Below are 26,046 nucleotides of genomic sequence, written 5' to 3'. Positions count from 1 at the left end.
TAATAGGCCTACATACTTTGTAGGGGGTAAAACAGCTCCCTGGTTCTATGAGGGTCCACACCGCTTAAATGCAGTCATAAGGACTAACGTTGATTTACTTTTGGACTGGTCAAAACTATTCACTTCGTATCAGTAATGAAGTTCAAGTTAACTGAGGGATACAAACTTTATGGAGTGAGGTCGCTGTTCATCTATTCTTTTGCTTACTATATCAGTCTTGAGAACATAAATGATTTGAGTAGAGATGCTGAGCTCAGGACGGTACGTCAGGGGCGTTGGAAGCTATTTGGGATTGGTACGGCAGATCAGACTGTGGCCATCTATCAAAATTATCGGGGGACGTTTGGTAGGTCAAACTAAGCTACGCGCCACCATGGTTGGCGCGTAGAGTAATGGAGAAATTTTGAAAAAATGCCTCCCAGATTGCAGGAAATGACACCTCTCCCATGTCTGTTTTTGTACCCGATTAATCTTCTGAAACACATTTTATGAAGTATGTTTCATTTTGGTTCTTTATTTTTTGCCATTTTTTCTTTCTTAGTCCTACTTCTTTCTTTTTTCTTTTTTTGCGCCGTGAATATTGGTCCGGCGTTCGCCGGACCTGCCGTACCGGCTCCGACGCCCCTGTACGTATAACTATGCAATGAGAGTAATTCAATGTGAGGTTAAAACTTAACTTTTAATTCACTTGTACGCTGTAGTCTTCCAAAAGTGTAAAGCTTGTCGCCTTTTACGGCTTAAAATTTCAGTGGTGGGCACGATATGTGTTTTGCGAGCCACAGTATAATGTTGCATCCACTTTAACTCTTCAAAATGTACAAATTTGGACATTGAATTAGAACTGAAAGTTCTACACGTTCCTGTCAATGCATCTGATGTCATTTTATAAGTAGGCCATATTGTTTTTACTTCGGTCATTCAGAAACTCATCGTTTTAGTTAACTTTGGTTTATGCCGTTGGATAGCCACAACATATGGTTACGCGGGCGGCATTAATATGACTTTGATACCTCGCGTGCAGCCGAAAATGATGCGCGGGGACCCGCGCCGTTTAATATTTCTATGTAACCACCCGAAGCATCTGCTCGTTGCTTGGAATGTCAATAGTACACAGACATACCGTTATAATACATGTAGTGTACATGGTGCACAACAAACTAGATATTAGATACATTGGGAGTAGAACGACTACCACAATGACAGTACACTACTGTAAACATGCCACCCTCCCCCTCCCCCCCCCCCCATTCCCACCTCCCATTGTCAGTCGGGGCAATGGTTTAGTCCTGGGATTTCTAACCTTTCTACCGGGGAATTAGACCAATACTAGCGATGTACACACCCTTGTCAACCACACACCAAATAATAGTTATTTAGCACAACCTTGCATTTATAGCTTATTTTTCCCATCGTGATTACAAGATTTTCACAATTTGACCCCTGGTGACCCCAAATGGCCTTTGGCCTCCAGCAAAAGCAATAGGCTACTTGTACTCAATGTGGTACTTCTACACACTAATATGAAATTGGTCTGACCTTCCCTTCTTGAGATATCGTGTTTACAATCTGGGCGTCACAAACGCACTCACACACACTCACGCACGCACTTACACCAAACGCCATGAATGCATAGGTTAAGATTATCAGCGAAACCAAAAAGTAATTTCAGATACATTTGGCTAACATTATTAATGGTATATATTTTCTCTTCTTCAATAAATTCAATGGTACTTATGTACAATTTAATTGATATTGTTGGCTAAAATTTCATATTTTGATAGAAAAAAAAGGTATTAATTATAAATGACAACTAAGCAAAAATATTTTTAAGTATTACCAAGAAGCGAGAATCAATGGTAAACAGATAACCCCATCCCTATATACCATATTGACTATGTGAATTTAAACAACTGTCGTAAACAAGAAAATTAACAACATTTTGCATTGATTGAATTAAAACGGATGGTTGAGAGTTCCAGAGCCAAAAAATATTTTTGACTGCTGAACATAGAAACATATTTGAAGCATCCAATAGTGAACTTGAACACACAAGTGTGATAGAATAGCTTGGTTTTGCTTCATTCTTCACTGTGTTGATTTGACATTGGAATTGATATGGTTCCAACTTTTACCTTGATGGGATGTGAAATTCACAAAAATCACCCAAAGGCTGGCTGCAGTAATGTATTTATTTTTTTCTGAGTTGCATCCCAATTTTGAAGTAGAAAATGGAATGTTAATTTTGAAGAAAAACAGAAATAAAATTGTCTAAGTACATGTGAGGGCATTGCTCTTTTGCTTGAGAAGGGTCGCTTTGCTTACTTCAACCCAAAAGGAGGGCATCAATGATATTTCCTGCTTTTAGTGAAATTTGATTTTTCGGGGTACTCAAAGAAGGGGGTAGGGGTAGGGGAGCGATCGCTCCCATTGCTCCCCTCCCCATATGGCTACATTCCTGGGATGCTTACAGAAATGTTCCTCTTTCGTAAATTAAGGAAAAAAATCAAATGGACAATCCTTTTAACTGACCTAATCTAGTTTAATTGAATGTTCAAAGTCCACAACATAGTATCAAGCTGCGATATTAAGCTACAAGAAGCTGGTATGAGATAACAAGCAACTAACACTTTATAGCATTGAAAATCATCCACCCAAATTCTTGTATGCAAATTAGGTTAGGTTTAATTCTTCATGTTACATAGGTATTAATGTGAGTGGAGTTTTGCTGCAAAGAGTCTCTCTTAAAATAAACTCAATCACAATATGCGCTTGTTCCTTCGGAGCAACAAACTGCAGTTTCAGAAAAATATGTTTCTTAAAATACAATATAAAATTATTTTGATATTAGAAAACTGATACACATCCTATTGATGCGATATAAGCTCTTACAAGCAGAGCTTGACACATAATATGCATGTCCACATGTTGTGGCATTTCTCAAATGCTGATTGGGCTACAGATTTTCTGGCTGAAAGGAACCAACTCTGACATATAGGGAACCTGAACACTACAATGGCATGGTCAATCATAACTAAACCAACTATACCCAGGCAAGGTTGACACCGATGCTGTAAAAACTGAGAATGACATGGGTGCATGCCCTGCCTGTGCACGTGTCACCCGTACAGTGGTTGCGACCCCATCTGAAGGACAATCAAACAAATTGTCAGATCCTAAACCTAAAGTCAAATGACAACTATACTTTTAAAACTTTCTAGCAGGTTACAATTTGAGGCTGATGCACATGACCTTTGAGCATAGCCAAGTACTTAACGATTACATTCAATTAAGAACTTTTGTCGCCGATACATTTTTTCATGTTATATTATTGCATACAAAATTCAGAATTTTTCGAAAATATGAACTATATCTTGACTTTTTGAAAATAAAATTTGACTTGTCATGTTAATGTAGTACCATGTTGCCATTTGGATATTAAAAGTTACCACAAAAAAAAAATCAGTGCAATAGGCTGTTTTGACGAATATCATGGCAAGTGATCGTAAATAGTTGTTCATGAATTTTATTTCACCCTAAAATGAGTTGAATTGTATTATACCACTGCATATAATCGCATTTGATCATACTGTAAATATATGACAAGATTTTTAAATATGAAATGGGATGATTAGAAACCAATTCCAGCTAGATTATATTTAGAGGCTTAGAGCTGCATTACAAAAAAGGTCTCAAATGTATAGGCACTTGATAGCAACATCAATTTTAAAATCATGTACAAGAAGTTTTGTGCAAATACAAAAATTTGGATAAAAAAAAATTATTATAAAAAAACAGGCGATGCTTAAAAGTTGGCAGTCGTCCTGATTAGCATTCTGACTGTACTACTGTATGACAGGTAATGGAGATGACAAAATACAAGATTTGAATAAAGAAAAAAAAACGGCAATGCTTTAAAAGTTGGCAGTCGTCCTGATTAGCATTCTGACTGTGCCATTACAGGTAATGGAGATGAAACTGGAGGAAGAGCTGAATTAGTTGATGATGGTTCATCTCGAGTACCAATCTCATCACCATCAAGCTCTCCTCCAACATCCCCCTCCTCCTCCCCCTCCAGCAGAGATGACTCTACCTTTACATGAGTTGCAAGAGCGTTAGAGGTGTCTAGAGAAGTTCTATTACAGCCATGCATAGCTTGATCAAGTAAAGGTAGTTCAGTTTGTGAGTTCATAGAAGAGGACAATGGTAATTCATTGAAGGTCTCCACCTGAACAGTAGGTAAGGTATCAGCTGAAGGCATGGCTGGTTCCGGTGGTATCGTCGTCGCCGTCAGTGTGGAGGAGTCGTCGGCTCGAGGAGTAGATAGGACAGTGTGATGCTGGATGGAAACGCTTGGATACTCATTGACTACTTGAACTTGAGAAGCGGGCTGCTCTGCCGGAGGTGACTCGTCGAGTACGGTTTGAGGAGTAGTACCTGCTGCTACACTTACACCGACAGTGTCCTGCTGAGGAACAGAGGAACCAGTCACTTGTTGACTCGGGTATGATGCAGCACCCCATGTGTAGTTGGTACCAGAGCCCGTCTGCTGAAAGCTCTGTGTATCTGCCGAAGAAGGATACGGCTCGACCCCTACCGACCATCCTATGGTCTGAGCTTGGGGGGTGTTTGAAGGATGCGGATCAGCCCCTACAGACCATCCCAAGGTCTGAGCTTGAAGAGTGTTTGAAGGGTACGGCGGCACACTGGTGTAATTTGGCAATGGCTCCCCGGACGACGGCATCGAAGTGGGCGCCTCTGGTATGGTGTTAAGGATGGTGGCACTTACGGTGGGGGGATAACTCCCTGCCATGACCTCTTCATAAGATGGTGGTTTATCGGTTGATGGGTCAGGGCTGTCGAAGAAACAACACACAACATTAATTAATGATGCTAATGGACTTATTACCACAAGATAATTAATAGAGTAGGGAAGACAAAACACCAATCATTCTTGTATGAACCAGACCAAAAAAAATCCATTTGATCTTGAAAATACAGAAGAAGATTAATCCAGTGCACAGTTTACAGTGCTTCTGAAAGAGCCAAATGAAATTCCAACCATTGTACTTACTGCAGTTTGAGTACTAACATATTGAATATATATTTCATGCTTACAACTGCAAGCTATGGACGTGATCCTGCGATAAATTGTACCATAAAATATGTCATTAAATTTTACAACACATTACTTCCTTCTTTTTTTTTCCAATTCGCAACCAAAATTTCAGACGTGCAAAAAATTCTGAGTCCAAGTAAATGTCACAGTCATGCAGTATTCCATTGTGAATTGTGATGATATTTTCATAATTCTGTACGGTCTTGAAATGGCACATAATGACAATAGGTTTGTTTTTGAACCTCAACATAAGATCTTAAGTTTCTATTAAATCCAAACAGTTGACAGTTTCATTTCACAACTGGCAGATGATAATCAAAAATATACCACATTTTTCCATGAACTGATTCAAAGTACTGTAATAATACTAACCTTGCATAGGCAGGGCTTGGATCAGCATATGACGTTGCAAATGAAGGGTTGGGCACGGGTGCAGTGCTTCTTTGATTAGGTACATGGTGTCCGTTTTCTGTGGCCCACGTTGGCGGCCTTTCTGGATCCATCGTTCTGTTACAGTACTTTGAGCACGATCCAGACATCGCAAGGGAGGTTAAGCACAGGAAGAATATACCCAGGAACAATATACCAAGACCGATGAACCCGATGGGTGTCTGGAACCCACCGAGACTCATCATCATGATCCCGACAAACCAGAGAAAGATGCTAGTCACACGACACATGGAGAGGCACTGAAATGTCGAAGAAGTCTGTCGCACCGGTGGCGCTGGAGTGCTCATGGACGATGCAAAGATACCAATAATCGTGTCTGTGTTTGTATTCGTATTTGAGGTCGAGCTGCAAGAAGAGTTCGGAGCGCCATGACTGCGTTGACGTGACACGGCTCCAAGAACACTCTGATAGTAAAGTGGGTGATGGACAGGTACCCTATTTGTCCTATGGTGAATATGGTGATTATGGTGATTATGGTGATGGCGATTATGGTGATGGGCTCGCCGTTGTCGGCGTCTTCTACGCCCCGCCCGGCGACGGCCGTGCCTCTCTCCTGCGCCCATTCTTGAAAGACCAAGGTTGAGATGAATATTGTACTTGTATGTAAAGTCTGCAAAAACTGCAAAAGAAGAGATGTTCAACGACAATTTATTCAATATTACAATCCATCAATTAATGGTAAAAGAACAAGCAACTGATCATTTCAAGTGATATTTGAAATACTGTTTTTGTCCTGTCCTGACAAATTTACTGCATACAACGAGGCTAGATGGAATGTTCTGAAGTTTTTCATCCTTATGAACGAACACCAGTGATACTATGGGACAAAAGCAATTGGTATCAAACAGTACAAAACAAAATGCATATTAGCTAGTTTTGGGTTAAATCCAGTAAATCATTATCTGTATAGCTCTAGACTGCACTACCAATTGTTATATTTCAAACTGAACTAAATGAAAAAGTTTCTTTTTAGCTACAGTACTTTTGGTCTCTCTAAGACATTTAACAGACACTATATTAGCATGGTCAACGTATTAGAAAAAACTACAATTTAAACATTAAGGTTCCATTTTGATTTAAAACTGTCAATTTCTTTATAAAAGGAAAACAGCAATTACCTTCGACCATAGCATTAAATATTGGTATACGTATGTCCTACATAGTCGAAGGCCTTTGTCGGGTACATATCAGTGCAATGTGCACTTGAGCACAACACATGTTGTTTGCCAGATAAAATCTAAAATTGTTCCAAAGCACCTATGTAGAGATTTTTGTCAACTGTTCTGTACAATATCTTCCCAGGTATATTCCCTGGTATATTCAAACTGTTAGCTTGGTGACCCCTAATACTTGCCTCCATCACCATGGCAACCCTTCAGTGGTGATTGAGAAATTTTGAAACATTGATTAACAGTGCTTAGTTGAAATACTGTGTTATATGTATATTGCAACTTTTTAAGCAATGTAAATGTACTTTTCTTTACTTTTGATTTTGTGGGTCCCTCCAAAATATGTTGACCATCCTGTGGGGAGGGGGAGGGGGAATAACCATACTTTAAAAAAGTAACACTAAGCCTGAGGCTAGGGCCTGCACTCAATATTTGCAGTCTACCATTGCCTACAATAGCCTACTGTAGAGTAGTTTGCTTTATAATAATCATTGGTGGCAAACATTTTTACTGCCATTAGACAGTACTGAGTCTGTATTACTGTACCTACTGTACTGTAACTAAACTAATAAAATACCATTTTTCATCAGAAAATGTCTCTGAATAACAAGTTACTGTAGCATTTATACAATGCAGTTTCAAAAGCAATGAGAGTGTTCAAATATGGTGAGGAGTGTTCATTATCAGCTGTTAAGTACACTCCTGTACTTTGACCAGACTTCTGTTTTTAATTTAAGGATATTCACTTTAAATAGTAGAAGTGAGACTCTGATTGCAATTTCGTAGTCTCTGGTCCGTGAGGTGAATTTGAACAGCACTTGAGCTGCCTTTACGAAACACTAAAGTTAAATAAACATTGGTGGATAATACATCACATACTAGCCTTGCTCTAAGTAAGTCCTATGTACACACACACACACACACACAGTTGAAAGGGTATTGACTATCGCTGAGTACTGTACAGTATAAATTGCATGCACTGTACTGTAAACTGCTAAAATCATTTCCAGCAAACATTTGTGAGACTGCACATGGCTGAAGGACTATCCTCAGACAATCCTGGGTTGCAATTCTTTTTCCTCTTAGAACGTTTTGTGGACATGAAATGAACACTGTATCCGCAACTTCTACGAATAAGAAGGACAGGGAATGAAAAGCTTACTTACTGTACACAATAATTTTATGCTGGTTCGTTCCAAGTGCATTTACAACAGTGCAACTTATTCACAAAGCAAACTTCTAGAGGAAAGTAGTCAAAAGATCTAAAGAATGTATACATACATACAGGATTGTACAGTAGCCATAGATCATGTACACACATGTACACTAACTGGCAAATTAGTGTAAATCTGTCCTTAGTGGTAAAACAAAAAATTACGTACATGAAATTGCATGCTCCACAAGTTTCCCATCTGCTCTGCCACTAGTGTTAATATTGATCTCAAGTGAACGATGCTAACAGAGTTGCCATTCCACCCGCAACTTTATACAGTAAATAACAAAAATCAATCAGTTTAGCTCATAATAGATAATACAGCTCTGACTGGAACAATCAGCTCACAAATATTGTAGTTACTATGTACAATACAACTTAACCCCAGGAACTATAGACCAACAGTGATACTGTACTTCATCTTTAAAGCCCTGTTCAAGTACAGGATATAATTCTGAAGGATTTCTTGTGTAATAGTCAAAGAAATGAACACAGCACCATTGCTCAAAGCTGTTGAAAGCCTTAGGTTAACCTACTGTATAAATTAAATCTGTGTTCAGAGTTCAAGGTTTACCCTAGCACAGAGGTGGACGAAGTACTGTACTTTCAAATGACGCCACAAGTTCTCTTAAAGAGGAAACTATACAGAACTGGATATTATTGATAATTTGGTACAATACGCTTTGAGCTCCAGTAGGCTATGTATGAAACCTAACAATAGGCATCCTGCTGTGCACAGCTGAAACACCAGAGTTTAATTGCTCTAGAAAGACTACAATCGTTGAAGGTCGATTCCAGTGTTCTAGTAAAGTACTATATAAGATTACAAAATGCACACTATTGGTACTATCTCCCCCTTTCTTTTGGAGACAGTGAGGCAATTTCAGGATATCTAACAATTTTGTAGTCACTTTTATGTTAACTTTTAGGCTAAGGTGTTGAGATATGCAAACTTTTTACATAAAATAAATTATAAGACCTGTAATAAAGAAATAAACCTAACTAGTGCAGAGTAGTCTATGTGAAGGACAGTGGACCCAGGGAGGAACAGGGACAAGTCCACACCTACAGGTACTTCTCCCCTGTTTAAAAATATTCCCTGGGATGTGTGCTATAGCTTTTATTTTTGTTAATGAACAGTACCTTTACTTTTCAACATTTTTAACTAGAACAAGATTAGAGCAAGCAAATGAACAGCAGAAAACTGACTGGGAAATTATAGCCAATTTCAAAAGCGCAACATTTTTTGGCTACTGTAGATCAAGATTTTAACTGTTCAGTCATGATAGGATCATTGGTTAGTCCTTTGCTCAATCAACTAATCTACTTACAGTAGCCTTGATGGCCATCGCTATAGTCATTTCTTTGCCAGAAGCTACAATACAGTAAGTAATGTACTTTGCAGTCCCTGTAACTAAGGATAACACACCAATTGGATTTTTATAAGAGATATAAAAGCAATGATGCGAAAAAATACATTGATGAAAATGAAAAACATGAAAGCTTCATTACTACTGCAGTGATACACCACCATGGTTCTTTACAATACAGTATACAGTACATCAGTGTCCAAGCTAGTACTAGTAGTACTATACAGACCTGTGTATCTTACAGTACTTTGTATCTAACTTAAAGTAACATGATAAAGCCTTGAAGGCTGTGGGGATATTCTGATCTCTTGTCATTCTTAATCAATGTGCTTCAATTGTAACATACTGTAGCAAGGTTGGTACTGGATACATGCCCAAACAATGCATGGGTTATAACTTGTAATTGTATCTGTGGATCTTTTTTCGATGTTATCATTGTAGCCTACAAGACGTAACTTATCCTTGAATGTACAACATTTTTTTGTATCTAGCATTAATTTGGATCATTTCCCTTCTAGCCAGGAGTCTTCATAAACTTTGGGAATGGACTAATATCCACTAGCCTACTTACGCGTAACTTATGCCATAGCCTAGAATAGACCTATGCCTAACATAGGCTGCAGGTTAGGTATAATAAGACCTAGGCTAGGCTACATGCATTTAACAATAGACTACTGACAAATAATTATCTTAGCGATCGATTCTCCACAATACTACTCGACCTTGGTCTTAAACTCCCTTACAATACATTGGCTCTTGGGGTCAAGGTTAGCTGTACTAAATTCTATAGTAAATCCAATTTACCGTAAACCTGTACTGTAGTCTGAAGTGGGCGCACGTAGGGCTAGGCCTACTTTTTCAATACAAGCCGGTCAAGTAATTCGGACACAAATGTTTCCGTAGAGAAACCATGTTAATGCGCTGAGTTTGTCAAAATATGCCCAATGATGCACATCATGTTAAACAAGTACACTGTTCGAAGTCAAGCTTTCCGTGTCCGAATTTGACTATGCCTATGTTGCATAAGAACGAAACAACTGCAGTAAAAGTAACGAAACACAAAGACTAAACCCACTCATTTCCATTGCAAGTTTTACGTGTGAATCACAAGTGTTTCATTATAGCTAGGCGTGACGTACGAAATCATCTTATATAGCACTGTACTTAGTCTATCAAACTGTTCAAACAACTTGTCGCGGTGATATTGGAATCTGGTTCACTAACTTCTCTATATATCTACCTATATATATTTACTAATCACTTGGCGGACCTTCGTCACAATCATAAAGTTACAGTCTCGATGTACGTGGACTGGGTTTGAGAATGGTTACAGTTGTTTGGCGTTCGTTCGGATTTTTTTCTTTTTTCTTTTTATGGGGGGGGGGGGGGGTTCTCAAATATTAACATATTTACTACATCGGAAATGTATAAGATGCTTGTTTCGTATGGAGACTGGCTAATCATCTCAAACACCATCAAATGGTGTATAATTTGTATGTTATAATTAATCAAGTCTTTGTGGTGTGTTCATGCATTTTTTCACAACTGTTTAAACATATGATAGAGAGGAATTCAATTTCTCTGGTACATGATCCAGGGCCGGGAAGCTGAGCGTATTGCTTGCTCTCTCGTATAGCGAGTTAAAAGAACAAAATACTACCGTACATGAGGTGAGAAGCGACGGACGAATTCATTTTATCGGGAATGTAATTAAATGCGCGCAAAGAGAGTTCAAGTGGGTACCCCTCGTCGCCCTCGATCCCTGGCCCCATCTTCGATCTTCCTGAGTCGGGGAGATGCATGCATGTTCAGCCGGCGTTTTTACATTCATGTCCGGAAGAATTGGACCACTACGGGAGTACACTTCCCCTTTTTTCAATCTCACACAAAGTATTTATTAGCACAACTTTGCGTTGGGGCTATATATGGTCCTAATTTACAGTCTATAATGGACTAGCTATGCATGCCTCAACATAATGCACCATTTGACGTCTTAATAAAAAAGAAGTTATGGGGAGGACCCCAAGCCCCCTACATTATATGGCTTCAATTGATCCCAGGCTGGGCAGCACGGGGTCCTCCATTATAAAATCCTCATTCATTCGCGTCTCCCATGAAGGTTTGTTTATTCAGGCCCTGCCCCTAGTCGGCGAAAAATTTGAATCTATAATTATTTATTAGCACACTGTGTTCCTTATAGAGCTACTTAAAAAGATCTCAATATCCCACAGAAATGCATCATTTTGGGGAGGACCCCAAGCCCCCTGCATTAGATATGGCTGTAATGCTCACAGGCCCGGCAGCACGGGGCTCTCCATAAAATCCTAAATCAGTCGTCTCCCATTAAGGTTCAGGCCCCTAGTCGTCGGAAATTTTGAATATATTATTATTTATTAGCACAATATATCTTCCTTATATAGAGCTACTTAAAAAGATCTAATCCCACACAATGCATCATTTGACTTTTTAATTTCTAAAGTAGAAATTCAATTCTGCCAGCCTCCGAGTCTGATATAGGCCCCGTATATACTTAACATATAGATAGAACTCATTAACACTCCGCGCGACCCCTATATAGGCTTAATAGGTGCTGCCAAATGTTATGGTTGGCGTAGGCGGCGGCGGGGGGAGGCGGGGAGAGGCTGGGGGGCTACAGCCCCCAACCAAATATATTTGAAAAAAATCGGGCAATATTCTAGAATTTTTCGGGCACCTACTGAAAGAAATCTAATTTGCAATGTGTTTTTCAATAGTTAAACTTATATTCTTATATTATCATTATTATTGTACCGACTTCCCCAATAATTCTAACTAATATGGAAGGGTAATAACACGGCAAGCGATTGCATGTTATTGGCATGCTATCTTATAACCTATTCACGCCTGTATGATATGCACATTAACAATGTTGAACGCGAAAAAATTGTTATATTTTTCGGGCAAGTCGTTACAGCCCCCCCCCCCTCCCCCAATCAAATTAAGCTCCTACGCCTATGATGATAAGCTCTGATTGTCCACGGTAAATTTGACAGTGCGGGAACTTATCCTATTTCACAGATAAAACAACTTTTTGAAGTGTCACAATCCTAAACAAACTGCACGTCTGTAAATAAAAGTTATTGACTGAAAAGAGGCGAAACTTCCAATTTGCGTCATGGAGATATAGCATATAGATATAGGGATGTGCGGCCTACTGAATAGGTGCATGATATAATATAATATAATATAATATAATATGATATAAGTTTTCGCCAGTTGGTTTGTATAGGTCTGTTATTTCTGTATTTTAAGACTTTTTGTTATACTATAGTAGTAAATAATATGTTTCCATTACCAATCACTGTTTATCATAACGTTACTGTGAAGTAAGGTATATGCCTTAGTACCTGCACAGACTTCGTAATAAATTTAACGCACTTGCGGCACTTAACTCGTAAAATAGTAGTAGCGGGACATACGTTATTAATTACTTCGTGTCATATATTAATTTATATAACCAGGGAGCTGCTACAGAGTAGCAGCTCCCTGATATAACTACTATATATATATAATATGATGCATGCGTTATAAGGACGGGGAACGAACAAAATCCCTCAGTTGAGGGGAGTATTTCAAATGAGTCATGCCTCGTTCGGCTTCACTTATCGTTCAACCATGTCCCTTCACATTCATCAACTTCCACGTCGATGTATTAAAAGAGTGATGTCGAAACATGAGTTCTTCCTCACGTCATCCCGCACCGGCCCCCTCCCTCCCCCTACCTCCAAAGAAAAGATTCTCTCGACAATGTGTGATACAGAATAACAAACCATGTAGACATTACGTAGTCAGTTACATGCATTTGATTCACTCAGGATTATCAGCCTTAGTTATACAGGAGTCAGCAATAATTAGTTAGTTAATTCGATTTACTGTGGTTAATTAAGTTGATATCTAAAACAAAATTTACAATTTCTCATGCTCTTTTAAGAACTTCCTAGGCTAATAAATTTCTTCATATATAGTATCCTACATATAGGCTACGATTAGCATTTATTATAATTGGTGTTCAATAAACTTCCAGTCAAGTAACCGGCAAATTTCCTGATGACGGACAGCTATAGAAAAATAAAGGATGTCTTAAAATTTCGAATATTTTTTAACTTTTAAAGTTGGTTAAGAAATATGATTGTCATTCTTTCGGAGTGAAAACTAAAACTCAGCTGATGGCCTACCTCTTGAACCGTTCCAACGCTGTTGGCAAGAAGGCGGTAACGTCGTATTATCGGTTATCACCGATGAAAGATTTTACAATATCCGAAAAGAAATAATACATATGTGTTCGCGTCCATCTTCAGCGGTAAACTTTAATATAAATAGCTTCACACGAAAATAAAGAAAAACGAAAATTTATTACACTTGTCATCGGATAATGGATGTTATACCTAATTGTTCGTTACACCGGCCAACGTGACGACCACATTGTGTGTTTACTTATATCAAGCCGTGTATTCGACACACGACCACAGTATATACACCTACAGACGATATACATCAGAGGCATATATACAGGTGGCGCACTATGTGACAAACAATTCCCGGGTGTGTGATGTTTTCATTATTATTTTCTGTTAATCTCTTCATTTCTATATATTTCATTATTGTTGTGAAGTAATCAATACAGTCCTCTCTTTATCACAGGTTAATATGTGCTCGAAATATACCGGAAAATAAAGTGTGTTCCACTGTGTGAATTTGGCAATGAGAGCTGGGTTGCGGATCGATTCCATTGTCGCAGTTCAATAAATATGCGTTCGCCATATGCCCGAAACATCTGTGTGACCGCTATAGCAATGAGTTTTATATATTAATTTGATCCGTTATGATATACAGAGAATGGGACGGCTTGAGGGTCCGACAAATTAACTTTATACACTTCCTTTTCTATATATGGTCATACCAATTAAGCTTCAAGATGGAAAAATATATATATAAACACCTGTTTGATTAAAATCTATACCTGTTTTAGAAATAAGATGCAGGCTACCCTCCAGATCTTGCATACTTTTATACGGGGGGGGGGGGGGGATGTGACAAAACAGTTGACAGTTAGTTTCATGAACTAGCATACGGTGGTTTGATGCTGGTGCATGAAGGTGGGCTGCATCCTTTTAAAAATCTGCTTTGTTGGCTCCAGAAGAAGTCTCATTGGCATATCAAAGCCGCGAGCTGACCGAAGTCAGTCTCTTACATTCATATTTAACGTCCATGGTTATGAATTGTCAATTGTCAACAACTCTGTAACTGGACGACGTACCTTTAATCTTGGAGTGACTCGAACCGGGGACCAGTTATGATTGGAAGGCACCGGCGTTAACCACTGAGCTAACACTCCACAATTATATCACGCTATATAGCTAGGAAAGTTTTGTGATTATAATCGACCTGCCACGTTCGTAAATCAACCTCATGCTTTACAATTACCCTGCATAGTTTCTTAACAACATTAGGCTCTTTGTATATAAAACACTGTGTGGAAATATGTTCATGTCTACAGTGTAGTTAATCATACAGCGTTTACACAAAGACCCTCATACAAGAAAAAATATGTGGCAGGCGTTGCAGACTAATTGGTAAAAAGTGGTCATTTTACGACCAAGGCAGGTCGATTACGTAATCTCAAGAAACTTTGTCATGAAAGCGTGCTATATATGCCTAGTTGGGGTCTATACAGCAGACCTTTAAGCTTTCTAAAGTAACTAAATGGTTGCAATCAAAGTACAGTACATGTGAATCCAAGTAGGATATCCATTCTCACGCTTATCCCAACTCCGTAAAGGTCACCAGTATTGGCCCCACGTCTTTAGCTTGCTAAAAACTGATTAAACTTTTGAAGAAAGAAAATCCTGACGGTTATGAATGTTTAAATTATTTCCACACATTGAGTATTATTGTAAATAAGAAGATTGAATATGTCAATGAGGCACAAACATGGTCTGAACGTTGTATAAGAGGATTTTGGATTTACTGCATGAGTGGCCATTATTTGACTTATGTCTAGCATATTTGGGGTTCTATACTGATAATCTTTAATTGCGAAATCTGAGTCAAAAGTTTTTCATTCGTTCCAGCAAAATGTCGGACACATTGACTGGCACACCATATGCCAAGGAACTCGGTACCCATTGTTACTAATTATTCTGTTCAAAGGTTGACCTCTGGAACGGATTATCCCCAAATTCCAATCGTTCTTGAGAAAACGATGTATTTACATTTTCAACGACATCATGTATAAGTGACCGTGTTTACAGTGTACTATACGTACGGTTTACACTTAAACTGCGTGAGTTGAAGTAGATGTACTACTACGTAGACAGACCTATAGTTATATCCCTTTAAATCTTATAGTTTCAACTAATTAAAAGTAGAAATGGAAAGACTTTTACTAGCTTTATTTCTGATCTGTCTACGGCAGCTTGACCAAGTTTTCTCGTTTCCGCTCAGTGTCGATGGGTACAACTCACCTCCAGACACTGTAAAGCAGTTAGATATCAATGCATATCTTGGCAGGTGGTACCAGGTAAGAAATCTTGTCTACCATCTTCAGCCTGGGAGCTGGCTACTATGTGTAGCTCATACATTGCTCCAATGCACTGCCTTTCTATATACACAATAATAACATCCCAATATGTCATGGTTTAGCCCCATTATGTTAGAAATTGATTCCTTCTTCAGCAAAGGATTTTTATCGTATACGGTACCACAAACGGGCAGTGTTGCTAAGTTATATACGGATATATTTGTGATATAATAGTGTTATATGCTGATATTATTGACATACAGTGGCGGAGTTATAGGGGTATTGGTCAGGAGGGGCGAGAATGGTCTGTAGGGGCGCTTTCGACACTATCTAAGCGGAGCGCCACCACAGGTTGGCGCGTAGCGTACAGAAATTTTTGAGTAAAGATTCTCCCTAGATCGCCGGAAATGACCCCTTCCGGGCCTGGTTAATTTGCAGATAAACGAAGAAAAAATAGGTATCATCGCCAAATTACACCAACAAAATGTGACAAATGTCAATAGGTAGATGAGAGCACATTAAAAAAGTCAATAATCGCGAATTAGTAAACAGTGGTAAAGAGCTGAAAAGGGCGCCAGCAGTCCATTTGAGTCCGTCAGGGGGGCATATCCGCCCTCTGACTATATGGACGCTCCGCCACTGTTGACATACTGATATCTAATGTATGCCAATATCATCCGTCACGTGATGATTGTTATATCCCAGGGTTGTCCAACCTACGGCCCGCGGGCCACAGTCCGGCCCGCCGCAGGGTTGCGTCCGGCCCGCCAGAGATGCTCTACGGTGCGAAATTTTAGTGAGCAGATTAATTGATAGCAATTTGAAGCTATATAACCAATCATTCGAACCTCCTGGGTCCAATAAAACTGCATACAGGTCAGTTTGTGTGACACTCTCTCAGCGGAGGTAGGGGGGGGGGCGGCTGAACTTTATTCATCTGTTTTATCAGGAAGGAAAATAAATCAGTGCGCTCCGCGCGCAGTGCTCACATTTTGTTGCCTTGGGCTTCGGGCCAAAATTCGAGCGTAGGGTTCATGCGGCCCCCTCCTTCATCATAATCATTCCATGTGGCCCTCCTCTGCAAAAGGTTGGACAACCCTGTTATATCCTTTCTTTTTCTTCTTCGTCTTTTTTTCGTTTTCTTTTTTGTTGTTGTTACATTTTGATATTTTGGGTTCGAAAATTGTGAAACGAATGGTACCACCTCATGCTTTAACACCGATAGTTTCAAATCAAACTTTAAGCGTATCTCAGATTGAATAAACACCATTTATTTCATTCTGGACATGATGGTATTGAGTTGTAGCATGATGATGTTATTTTAATGTACTAGCGATATTGAAACAACATATTGATTTTAATACTGGCATGCTAATGTGACCTTGCAACGTACTAAGTTTGTATCTTTCCTAACGTACTGAAATGTTTTCCCTAACATTGTGAAACAGATGGCGTTCCATTCAACGGAATGCATACATATAAAACGAAAAGTGAACTAAAACTGAGATAGTCAGTCATTATATAGTGCATAATGTTACTATTAATGTTATGTTCAAATAGAAATATTGTATAATGAAAGATACCAATGCTGCTTAAGGCATTTTCATTTTTACAACGTGGCCTACAGTGATCGATATGGCAATTGGGCAGTGCCAGAGGGCCCAGAGTATTAGGGGCCCACTATGGCCTGCATAGCCCGATCAGTTAATCAAATCATCTGAGTACTAGGCTTGCGTATACAAGTTTTGTTCTAATATTGTGGGCATTGCCTATATGTCAGGGTCGAAGACCAACATCTCTTTCTACTCGCTGGCGCAATCATGGCCGATTTCGCCATAGGTCCCTATGATGACTGCACTTCCACAAAGGGTGTGTAGTTTATGGGGTGGGGGGGGGGGGCTGGAACAGCATGCCCGTTAATGATATGCGTTTTGTCAAACCCTGCATGCTAATACGTTTAGAGATATCTGCAAAAATCATCCATGCATAGTAAAACCTCCAATAAGAGATTATGTATACTACAGCCGTTTATATTTGCATTTATTAATATGTTTTTGTCTTCATAAATTTACAGACCTATGCCGACCTGGCAGTGTTTGCTACTTTTGAAAGAAATGCCCAGTGTGTGACCGCAGATTGTAAGTATATATTCATCTTCGGTCAAGAAAGGCTTCGCGGAATTGATCTGAAAACAAATTACAACATGGTACTTAGATAATATTCCTCTTATAGTCTAGGAACTAAGGTCTAAAATAAACTCTCATCTCTACTATATTCTTATCAACCGTGAGTTTGCGTTTTACTAGATAAAGATTCAGTACAATGACTATTTCCCTTCCCGTACTCCTACCGCTCTCCCACGCGACCTAGAATTTCTGATAAGGAGATACATGTTGTGACTTTACTGCCACTTTATGGCCAAAAGACCCATCCCCTAAAGTTGTTGACATTTGGTTTTATTGTAGTATGATGTAACCGATCATGATGTTAAAGTCTATAATCTTAAAACTTCCTTTACTCTTCAAACATTGCAAGTAGGGTAATACCTGTTCGCATTTAACAAAAACTTCTTTATAGTTGGTTAAATTTTAACGTCATTCTTTAGATTGGTCTGACGAATAACGTACGTCATCTATATGCGTCACTTACTGAGCAATACGGTTCGGCCTTGGTCAGTGGACAAGATGTACTGTTTATAAACAGTATACTGTAATTAAGCGCAATTAATTGTATACTATGCATGAGGGTCATGAATAATCATGAGCAGAAAATGTTATCTTTCTCTCAGTCCATCGTTCACCTGACCTTTGAACCATCATGAGCATAGGGTAGTATCAATTTTTGATGGGACTTGTAATACCTCACATAAAACACTGTCATAATCAAGTTTTAGTGTCTCAGTGTAAGAGGAGGGGGCGGGGGACAAGGGGAACTGGGGTTGAGAGTGGATCGGGTTATTATTGTTGTTGTTGCTTTTCGTGCCCAGTCTCTACCATCGGTGGTGAGGCAAAGATCAAAAGTTTTACATTTGTTCAGAATTGTGAGGTGAATATAGACCTAATTTGTATCGTTTCTTGTCTTGTTTGTTGTTTGTTATGTGTTGTTTTATTTGCTTTGTTTGTTTAGATGGACTAAAGACGAACACTACCATATCGGTTCTCAATGTTAACACTGTTGGATCACCGACAAGCAATTTTAGCAAAATTACCGGTGTAGCTTACACACCGGATCCGAGCAAACCTGGTCAATTGAAAGTTGACCTAGATGGTGTTCCAGTTAACGGAGACTGTAAGTTAATTAATATTTCGATGGTATTATTATTATTATGCTATGTATGATGTAAGTAGTAATTACAACTTATATTTATAGGGGGTAGTGGATGAAGGGGCGGCACACATTTCGAGTGGGCAGGGGAACATGTGACTCTGATTTGAGGAGACAAACCACAAAATCACCCCAACTTTTCTTTCCGACAAAATGGATCCGCTCAAAACTGTATACCGTTTTCTGTGGCAAAAATTCTAGTACCGGCCGGCACTCATTTGAATGTTTTCACCAAAGAGGCACTTATAAATAACGCAGAAGAAGTTTTATCTAATAAATATAAATAAGAAACAAGGTACTGTTCATTAACAAAAAAGGGGCACTTGTTATTTATGAAAAGGAGCACATTGGTGGTTCTCACAAAACAAATTTGTAAAACTCTGTAATTGTTTCATATAAAAGTTTGACTTTCTATATCAAAATTTTACTTCAGTTTTTCTCGAAATTCTCGAAAAATAAAGATACGGATTATATGGTTTATGGAACGAAAAAGTGACCATTTCATCGCCAGCCGCCATTCTGTTGGCTTATGCGTAGATCTAACTGAATGGTTAAGCACTGCCGTGAATCGAGTGCATCCCTTGTTGAAGAAGTGAGGGGCCGGTAGAAGCCTACTTTTCAAAGTAGAAGGGGCGGCACTCCCCCCCCCCCCCCCTTCTGCTCCTATACGTCTGTGATAATTCTTTCCTTTACTGTTCTTTTCAGATTGGATCATACTTCTTGGTCCTAAGGAGGGAAATCCCCCATTGTACCAGTATTCCGTAGTCACTGACCCAAGTCGCTTCACTCTTTTCGTATTAGCACGTAATGTCAACGAGTTCAAAACCAGATTCGAGAGCAGTGTCTTAAATTTCCTTACAAAGAATGGATTTGATAAGCTCTATAATAAACCGGAGCCAACGGTACAAGTTAAGACTTGCAAATATGTCGATCCTCCTAGAGAATGAGAAGCATGAGCGATGATGTTACTAAATATTAATATTATTAAATTTAATCTAAATATTTAACATAATTTGCAAGAATCAATATCGCTAGATACCATTACTTCATTCAAGCCGTTAAATAGGTGATTAACTGCGGTTAATCAATTTACATTTTATATTTTCGTCACTTTTTGATACTAAAATGCATTAACATTTCATTAAAGCCAAGCGGTCATTTTTTACTTTGATATATTTTACTTTGAAATATGCCAAAACAAAAGTGATATTTTTTTCTTTGGAAAGTAATAATTCGTAGTTTTTATGTAATTAGTATTATATAAAAAAGTTTGCAACAAAATAATTACGGTTAATTACTCGCTATGATGTGATAGTCCAAGAATGAGATGTAATGAATGTTTTGTCTTGTCTTATCTATATACATTCCTACATACACTATCTTATTATTGGAGAATCATGATTCACTTGTTCCCACTTATAATTAACTTTCCCTTTATCAATAGTTTGGGTTGCGCGTTCATTATACTGTAGGAGAAATCATGTATTCCCATACAAGATGGGCACATTTGAGGTTTTATAACATAACTAAGTCAGCGTTCCCAGTTTAGTTCAGTGCTTGGTGTGTCATCACACATGCAGGCTTGGTTTCAAACTTTAATTGAAGAAAACAGTCATGATATAGTCTAGTCTTGTGCTCGATGTGCTATCACACAGGCAGGCTTGGTTTCAGTCTTTAATTGATGACAACACAGTCATGGTATAGTTTAGTCCTGTGCTCGATGAGTCATCACACAGGCAGGCTTGGCTTCAGCCTTTAATTGATGAAAACACAGAAATCTTATACATGACTTCATTCTGAAAATAATGACGTAATCAATCCTTGAATATCGACTGCTGTTAATCACATCCTACTTAGACTGGTGTCGATCTAATCCCAAACCCATTCCCTCCCCATATTTAAGTTTATAACTGTCACACGAAATAATGACGTTCATAACACTCAAGTAATGATTTTAAACATACATTATATTTCCATGTTAAACATTTTACTCTTATACAGATACAGCACTAGAACGTTTGTAGAATATTCAAGGAGACACGAACAGAGAAAATGTCACGTGGCACAATGTAGCATAACATAATTACAAACCGACAGCCACCAGATACTACTTGTAAACTAGGGTATCCCCTAAACAGAACAAGAACATTTCTTAGCTGCTTTGGGGAGTTGTTTGTCAGCAAGATCACCGTTACATAAGGGAAATGTAATAGCTTGACCTCTGTTATTTCTTTTCATGTCATTTTTAAGTACTGAGGTCAATCATCGTGTGGTTTCACGTGTGCGCGTATGAGTGAAACGAAATTCAGTAAGAGTCAGTACAGATCATGATGAGATGGAATAGTCTTGTCTCTATTAAGGTTTGGACAAACGGGGAGTAAATAATTTGAAGTGAACTACACTGCTCAAATAAATAAGTAAGACATACATATGTAGAGTAAAGCGAATCAGTCACTGAAAACAAGCTACCTAATAGGAAATTATCTTTGCTAATTTCATGGTTATACAGCACGTAAAGTGCAAACCAGATATGTTTTCTGGCGTAAACATTTACTGCTTGACCTGACCAGGAATTACAGCACCTACATTTATACCATATCTATGAGATGGAATTCCCTTAACCCTAAGTCATATCACTCACATGACACTTTAAAATACATACTCCCTTTAAGAATCAATGCAAGAAGGTAATTGAATTACTAAATTCGGTATTCAGAGTTGAAGTCTTAAAAGGAGAAAACATTGACATATTTGCAGGTTGTTCATCTGACAAAGGAGTTGAAGTCAGGTAATCAATTACTTCTCTTAACTGAAGCAAATTGGACCGAAGTTTGTCCTTATGTCTCTGTGATGTCCCAACAAGGTATTACAAATCGATACGTCCTTTTAGATCTGGCTGCGATATGTTTGTAAACAGCTGCTTTCACAGTCTGCAACTTCACTTTACAATGCATTTCAATGCTTTCTAAGTCTTTCTACATTTTATGCTCTTCTGCTATTTGTTTCCAACACCTGCCATTGCCTAAAACTGACTTATAAACATGTAGCACATCCTCCTTCACAGAATATAAATTTACCAAACAGATTATTTGATGAACACTATTTATTTATTATTTCACTTCTTGGACCGGTAGGAAATGTTGATAGAATCCCTTAGTAGCATCCACCATTAAATCCTGTGTACATTCTGGTAATTCTCCAGTAGGTTTACCTGTGTGCAAGATAAGAATCCAAGGATTAAATATATTTATTGGACATGAAGTAATTCATTTTTTTTTTCTGGCTGTCCCTCGGACAACCAAGCCTTCGGTTGTCCGAACAGCAAACTTGCCTCCCAATGCAATTTAAATTTGATGTAAACAACTAGTTGTCTCTGGACAACCTTCAAAGCTGATTTTAATTGTCCAAACAGAAATCTGGACGTCTCGGTCTACCGGAATACCATTAAAAAATTCACCCTGCAGTGCAAAAACAAGCATCACAAAGCTCTAGTTCAAGAACGAAACACTCACCTGGATTGCCTGTTATAACAGTAAAGGGAGGTACCACTGTTTCTGGAGGCAAGTAAACATTATCTCCTATTGCACAACATTCTTTCAGAACACATCTCCTTCCCTAAAATGTAAAATAAAAATAGGGGAAAAATCAGATATTTGAAAGACAGTCGCACAATATCACCTTGGTGATCACTCGATACATGAATTCACACTTTAAAACAACAATTAATTTACCCCAAACAGTACATTCTAAATCTTCCTTCTATTAGCTATGAATGTAATGACAGGATCAACAACACTAACAGATAGAAATGACCATGACCCCACAATTCAACACTAGGGATTAAACAAGAAGTTGATTTTCAACACTACTGAAAAACAAGTTTAATAGCAACTACAAAAAGTCTACACAAACTAATGTATAACTGAATCTATTTACTTTTTTGCATGATGGCACAGTTACAAATATTATTCTGAGATAGGAGCATAGGAGGAATTGGGAGGGTGTGGAGACAGAAGACTCCATGAGTACCAATGGTTAAATACAGCTCAACTCTACCTCTCCCCCCACCCCCCCCCCCCATCAATTCATGCTTCTATGTCACAAAGTTATCACAACAAATTTAGGGAAAATACTAGGTTTTGAACTCTTGATTGCCTTGCAGACATGGCATGTTGAGAAAATTTATCATAATTCAGGTTCATAAGTATGAAAAACCCATTTTTTTCCTGCCTCCCTCTTACTAAACTGACACAAGAGCACACAGATAATCAGGACAGCTACTTGAAGATAAAGACAAACACTGTTTTGCAACCAAAAAATACAAGATGAAGTATCAAATATTTCAAGAACTTACGATAACACAGTTTTTCCCAATATGTACATAAGATCCAATCTGTGCAGCGTTAATAATACATTCTTCATCTATAAACACATGGTCACCGATGTGTAGTGGGAAAAATGCAACCCTGTCAACAGAGAACGTACAAATTTTGCATACATTACATTTACACAGAAGTTGCCTGACTGCATTATTTTACAAACATTTTACAAATTACATAACCCCAAGCTTTGTCTTTTGAGGCATGTGAGTACATGAATGTGAGAAGACTTTAAACATCTGAAAGTTTTAAGAGACAAGCCGATACATAGTTGACACATAAAGTTAATTTATTCATTGTCCAACAATTCAATACATGAGACTATACTACTGTAGTTATCATGTTGTGACCATTTTGGAATATTGTAATATATCAGTTTTGGCTCCATTGTCAAATCTAGCCTTCCTGGTATATGACAAAATGTGACCTAAAACGCTCATAAACTCAATTTAAGAAATTTGGCAAGTAATATTCATGAAATAATTTTAATGTTTAAATTTTTCTGTAGCAGTTTTGAAGGACCTGAATCTTATCCCATATATAATACTGTGGTTCCTGTGTATGAAAAAGCAGCTGTGAAACATCTTTGCACTTGTGTAGCAATTTGACCATTTTGCAGAAAGCATTTACTGATTAATTATTTGCTGATACTAAAGGACTTCAATTCTCACTGTAAATACAAACTTTAACACTGCAAAAGCATGGACACAGAAATTAATCTTAGAGTAGACAATATATTGAAGATTAGACAATATAGAAGACTAGATGACTCACTACTAGACTACAGAAGATAAGACTAGAGAAGACTAGAAACTAAATAGGACTTTAAATATCTTGACCGTTACTGCACATGCCCTTTACAGCACTTACCCTTTACTGAACTTCTTGAATGGTGGTCTGATGACGGACCTTGCTCCGATCACACAGTACCTTCCTATCCTAACATTGGCCAAGTCTCCTCTAACTATACAATCATTACAAATGATTGACTGTAAGAAAAACATCACATAACATGTATGATTATTTACATTCCATACAGTGTACTGTGCAAATTTTAAATTTATAAAGGAATACTTTCACATAAATCTCAGGCCCAACCAACTGACAAGTGAGCAGTCAATGGTTTTCCCCAATAGAAAGTTTCCAACTATATTTCAAGGAGGCTAGACTAGCTCAAGTAAGATGTGTTACAATGTGAATATACATTATTACACATTTCCACAAATTCCACAATCAAATGATAGGTGTCTACTTTTATCATTGTACAAGTCACAGGTCAAAACTATGGAAATTAAATACTATATCCACAACAGAAATTGAGAGGAAGCACTCATACTGGTCTAACTTTGCATTTTTCATCTTAAAGATGAATATTTTATAAGATTTTGCCAAAATAAGTAATTCATGTTCAATTAATTAACATAATTTACCTTTCCATTCAGGACTATATTTTGACTTCCACATAGCACACTCTTCTTACTGACTTTATTGCCAGATGCCTGAAAAGAAAAGCAAGTCGCAAGTCAAAATGTAACATTATGGATAATTCTATTATGCAAGATACTATTATTCATTATAAACACTGGAATGGACTTTGAAAAGAAAACTGCTGGATGAGTATCAATTTGTTAGAGTTTATTATGTAACTTACCACTGGTTTTTTACAACTAGCACACTAAAAATTGCTAGAAGCTTTCAACATTACTTTCTAGAGGTTCTGATGCTGCAAACTATTTTGTAATTATAGAGTAGTGATAGTACAAACATTTATATTTCTCAGTGTAGATAACTGCTAACAGAGTGGCAGTAATCCAAATACATTACACTGTTACTAGTTTTTGGCCGGACCTACAGAACTCTACTTGGGTGTAACTTGTACATTTTCATAACGTTAGGCCTACATGATTAGCAATGGACATTATCAACGTAGGCGATAGGGTCTTAAAGCATATGAATGGTTATTGTGACAAAAACAAACAACTGAACAATCAATGAAGGAATGAAGCGTAAATTTACTGTCTCAATAAACTCGGCTTTCATGTAAAACCTATCAGGCAGTTCCATTTCCCATCAAGATCTGTACGCAGAGCAGCAGAAATAATCTCACTCCGTCGACCTTATTCTCAAGATTGTTGTGTTTTAGAGGCCAGTCAGAAGCTAGCAGCCATTAGTAGCAGAATATAGATGCAGCCACTAACAGCAGATAATAACGAACACACCAACTGTATACCACAACACCGTTTACAGGAGCAAATGTGCAACACTAATATCACGAAAAAAGCTGTTGTTTTTTTTTTGGAATGATTCGAGTTATGGAGGTGCTATGGAGGTATTTGTGTGACTTGGATAGTATCAGCAAAGAGACGAGACCTTCCGCTTTCACTTGTTGTAGGTCATCCATCGGAAACGAAACTTTTTCTTAACCAAAATCATTGAACATTTTTCTCCTATTTCAAATTCGAATAC

At 38.1% G+C, this 26,046-nt stretch overlaps 3 protein-coding genes across 6 annotated transcripts; 1 reads left to right on the top strand and 2 right to left on the bottom strand.

The window, feature by feature from the left end:
* Positions 1-1,680: 1,680 nt before the first annotated feature.
* On the bottom strand, positions 1,681-13,736 carry LOC139959403 (uncharacterized). Of its 4 annotated transcripts, none has more exons than XM_071956974.1 (3): positions 13,533-13,736; positions 5,489-6,185; positions 1,681-4,853 (listed from the first exon to the last, which is right to left on the bottom strand). In XM_071956974.1, exons 2-3 carry the CDS (start codon positions 6,127-6,129, stop codon positions 3,935-3,937), a joined length of 1,560 nt encoding a protein of 519 aa, XP_071813075.1. In that variant the 5' UTR covers positions 6,130-6,185; positions 13,533-13,736; the 3' UTR covers positions 1,681-3,934. The 4 variants fall into 4 exon arrangements, with proteins under 4 accessions (XP_071813075.1, XP_071813074.1, XP_071813073.1 ...); XM_071956973.1 differs by lacking the exon at positions 13,533-13,736 and adding an exon at positions 10,173-10,503; XM_071956972.1 differs by lacking the exon at positions 13,533-13,736 and adding an exon at positions 10,123-10,502.
* Positions 13,737-15,566: 1,830 nt separating this feature from the next.
* On the top strand, positions 15,567-21,509 carry LOC139959400 (uncharacterized). The gene is made up of 4 exons (XM_071956968.1): positions 15,567-15,877; positions 17,952-18,015; positions 19,004-19,165; positions 19,907-21,509. Exons 1-4 carry the CDS (start codon positions 15,728-15,730, stop codon positions 20,146-20,148), a joined length of 618 nt encoding a protein of 205 aa, XP_071813069.1. The 5' UTR covers positions 15,567-15,727; the 3' UTR covers positions 20,149-21,509.
* LOC139959402 (dynactin subunit 5-like) lies at positions 21,151-25,755 on the bottom strand. The gene is made up of 6 exons (XM_071956970.1): positions 25,597-25,755; positions 25,011-25,079; positions 24,451-24,569; positions 23,556-23,667; positions 22,714-22,816; positions 21,151-22,412 (listed from the first exon to the last, which is right to left on the bottom strand). Exons 1-6 carry the CDS (start codon positions 25,642-25,644, stop codon positions 22,312-22,314), a joined length of 552 nt encoding a protein of 183 aa, XP_071813071.1. The 5' UTR covers positions 25,645-25,755; the 3' UTR covers positions 21,151-22,311.
* Positions 25,756-26,046: the final 291 nt, after the last annotated feature.

This window comes from Apostichopus japonicus, chromosome 19, assembly GCF_037975245.1.
Source record: "Apostichopus japonicus isolate 1M-3 chromosome 19, ASM3797524v1, whole genome shotgun sequence".
Classification (NCBI taxonomy): Eukaryota; Metazoa; Echinodermata; class Holothuroidea; order Aspidochirotida; family Stichopodidae; genus Apostichopus; species Apostichopus japonicus.
This window is presented reverse-complemented; position numbering and strand designations above follow the sequence as displayed.

What these genes read in the sequence shown, in the direction of transcription:
- LOC139959400 (XM_071956968.1), top strand. Translation starts at nt 15,728, where the DNA reads ATGGAAAGACTTTTACTAGCTTTATTTCTGATCTGTCTACGGCAGCTT. An exon ending in ATCTTGGCAGGTGGTACCAG is followed by an intron (nt 15,878 to 17,951) that starts GTAAGAAATCTT and finishes ATAAATTTACAG; the next exon opens with ACCTATGCCGACCTGGCAGT. An exon ending in CCAGTGTGTGACCGCAGATT is followed by an intron (nt 18,016 to 19,003) that starts GTAAGTATATAT and finishes TTGTTTGTTTAG; the next exon opens with ATGGACTAAAGACGAACACT.
- LOC139959402 (XM_071956970.1), bottom strand. Translation starts at nt 25,644, where the DNA reads ATGGAACTGCCTGATAGGTTTTACATGAAAGCCGAGTTTATTGAGACA. An exon ending in TTCAAGAAGTTCAGTAAAGG is followed by an intron (nt 23,668 to 24,450) that starts GTAAGTGCTGTA and finishes CTCTGTTGACAG; the next exon opens with GGTTGCATTTTTCCCACTAC. An exon ending in TTGGGAAAAACTGTGTTATC is followed by an intron (nt 22,817 to 23,555) that starts GTAAGTTCTTGA and finishes TTTACATTTTAG; the next exon opens with GGAAGGAGATGTGTTCTGAA.
- LOC139959403 (XM_071956971.1), bottom strand. An exon ending in CCAAGCCCTGCCTATGCAAG is followed by an intron (nt 4,854 to 5,488) that starts GTTAGTATTATT and finishes TTTCTTCGACAG; the next exon opens with CCCTGACCCATCAACCGATA.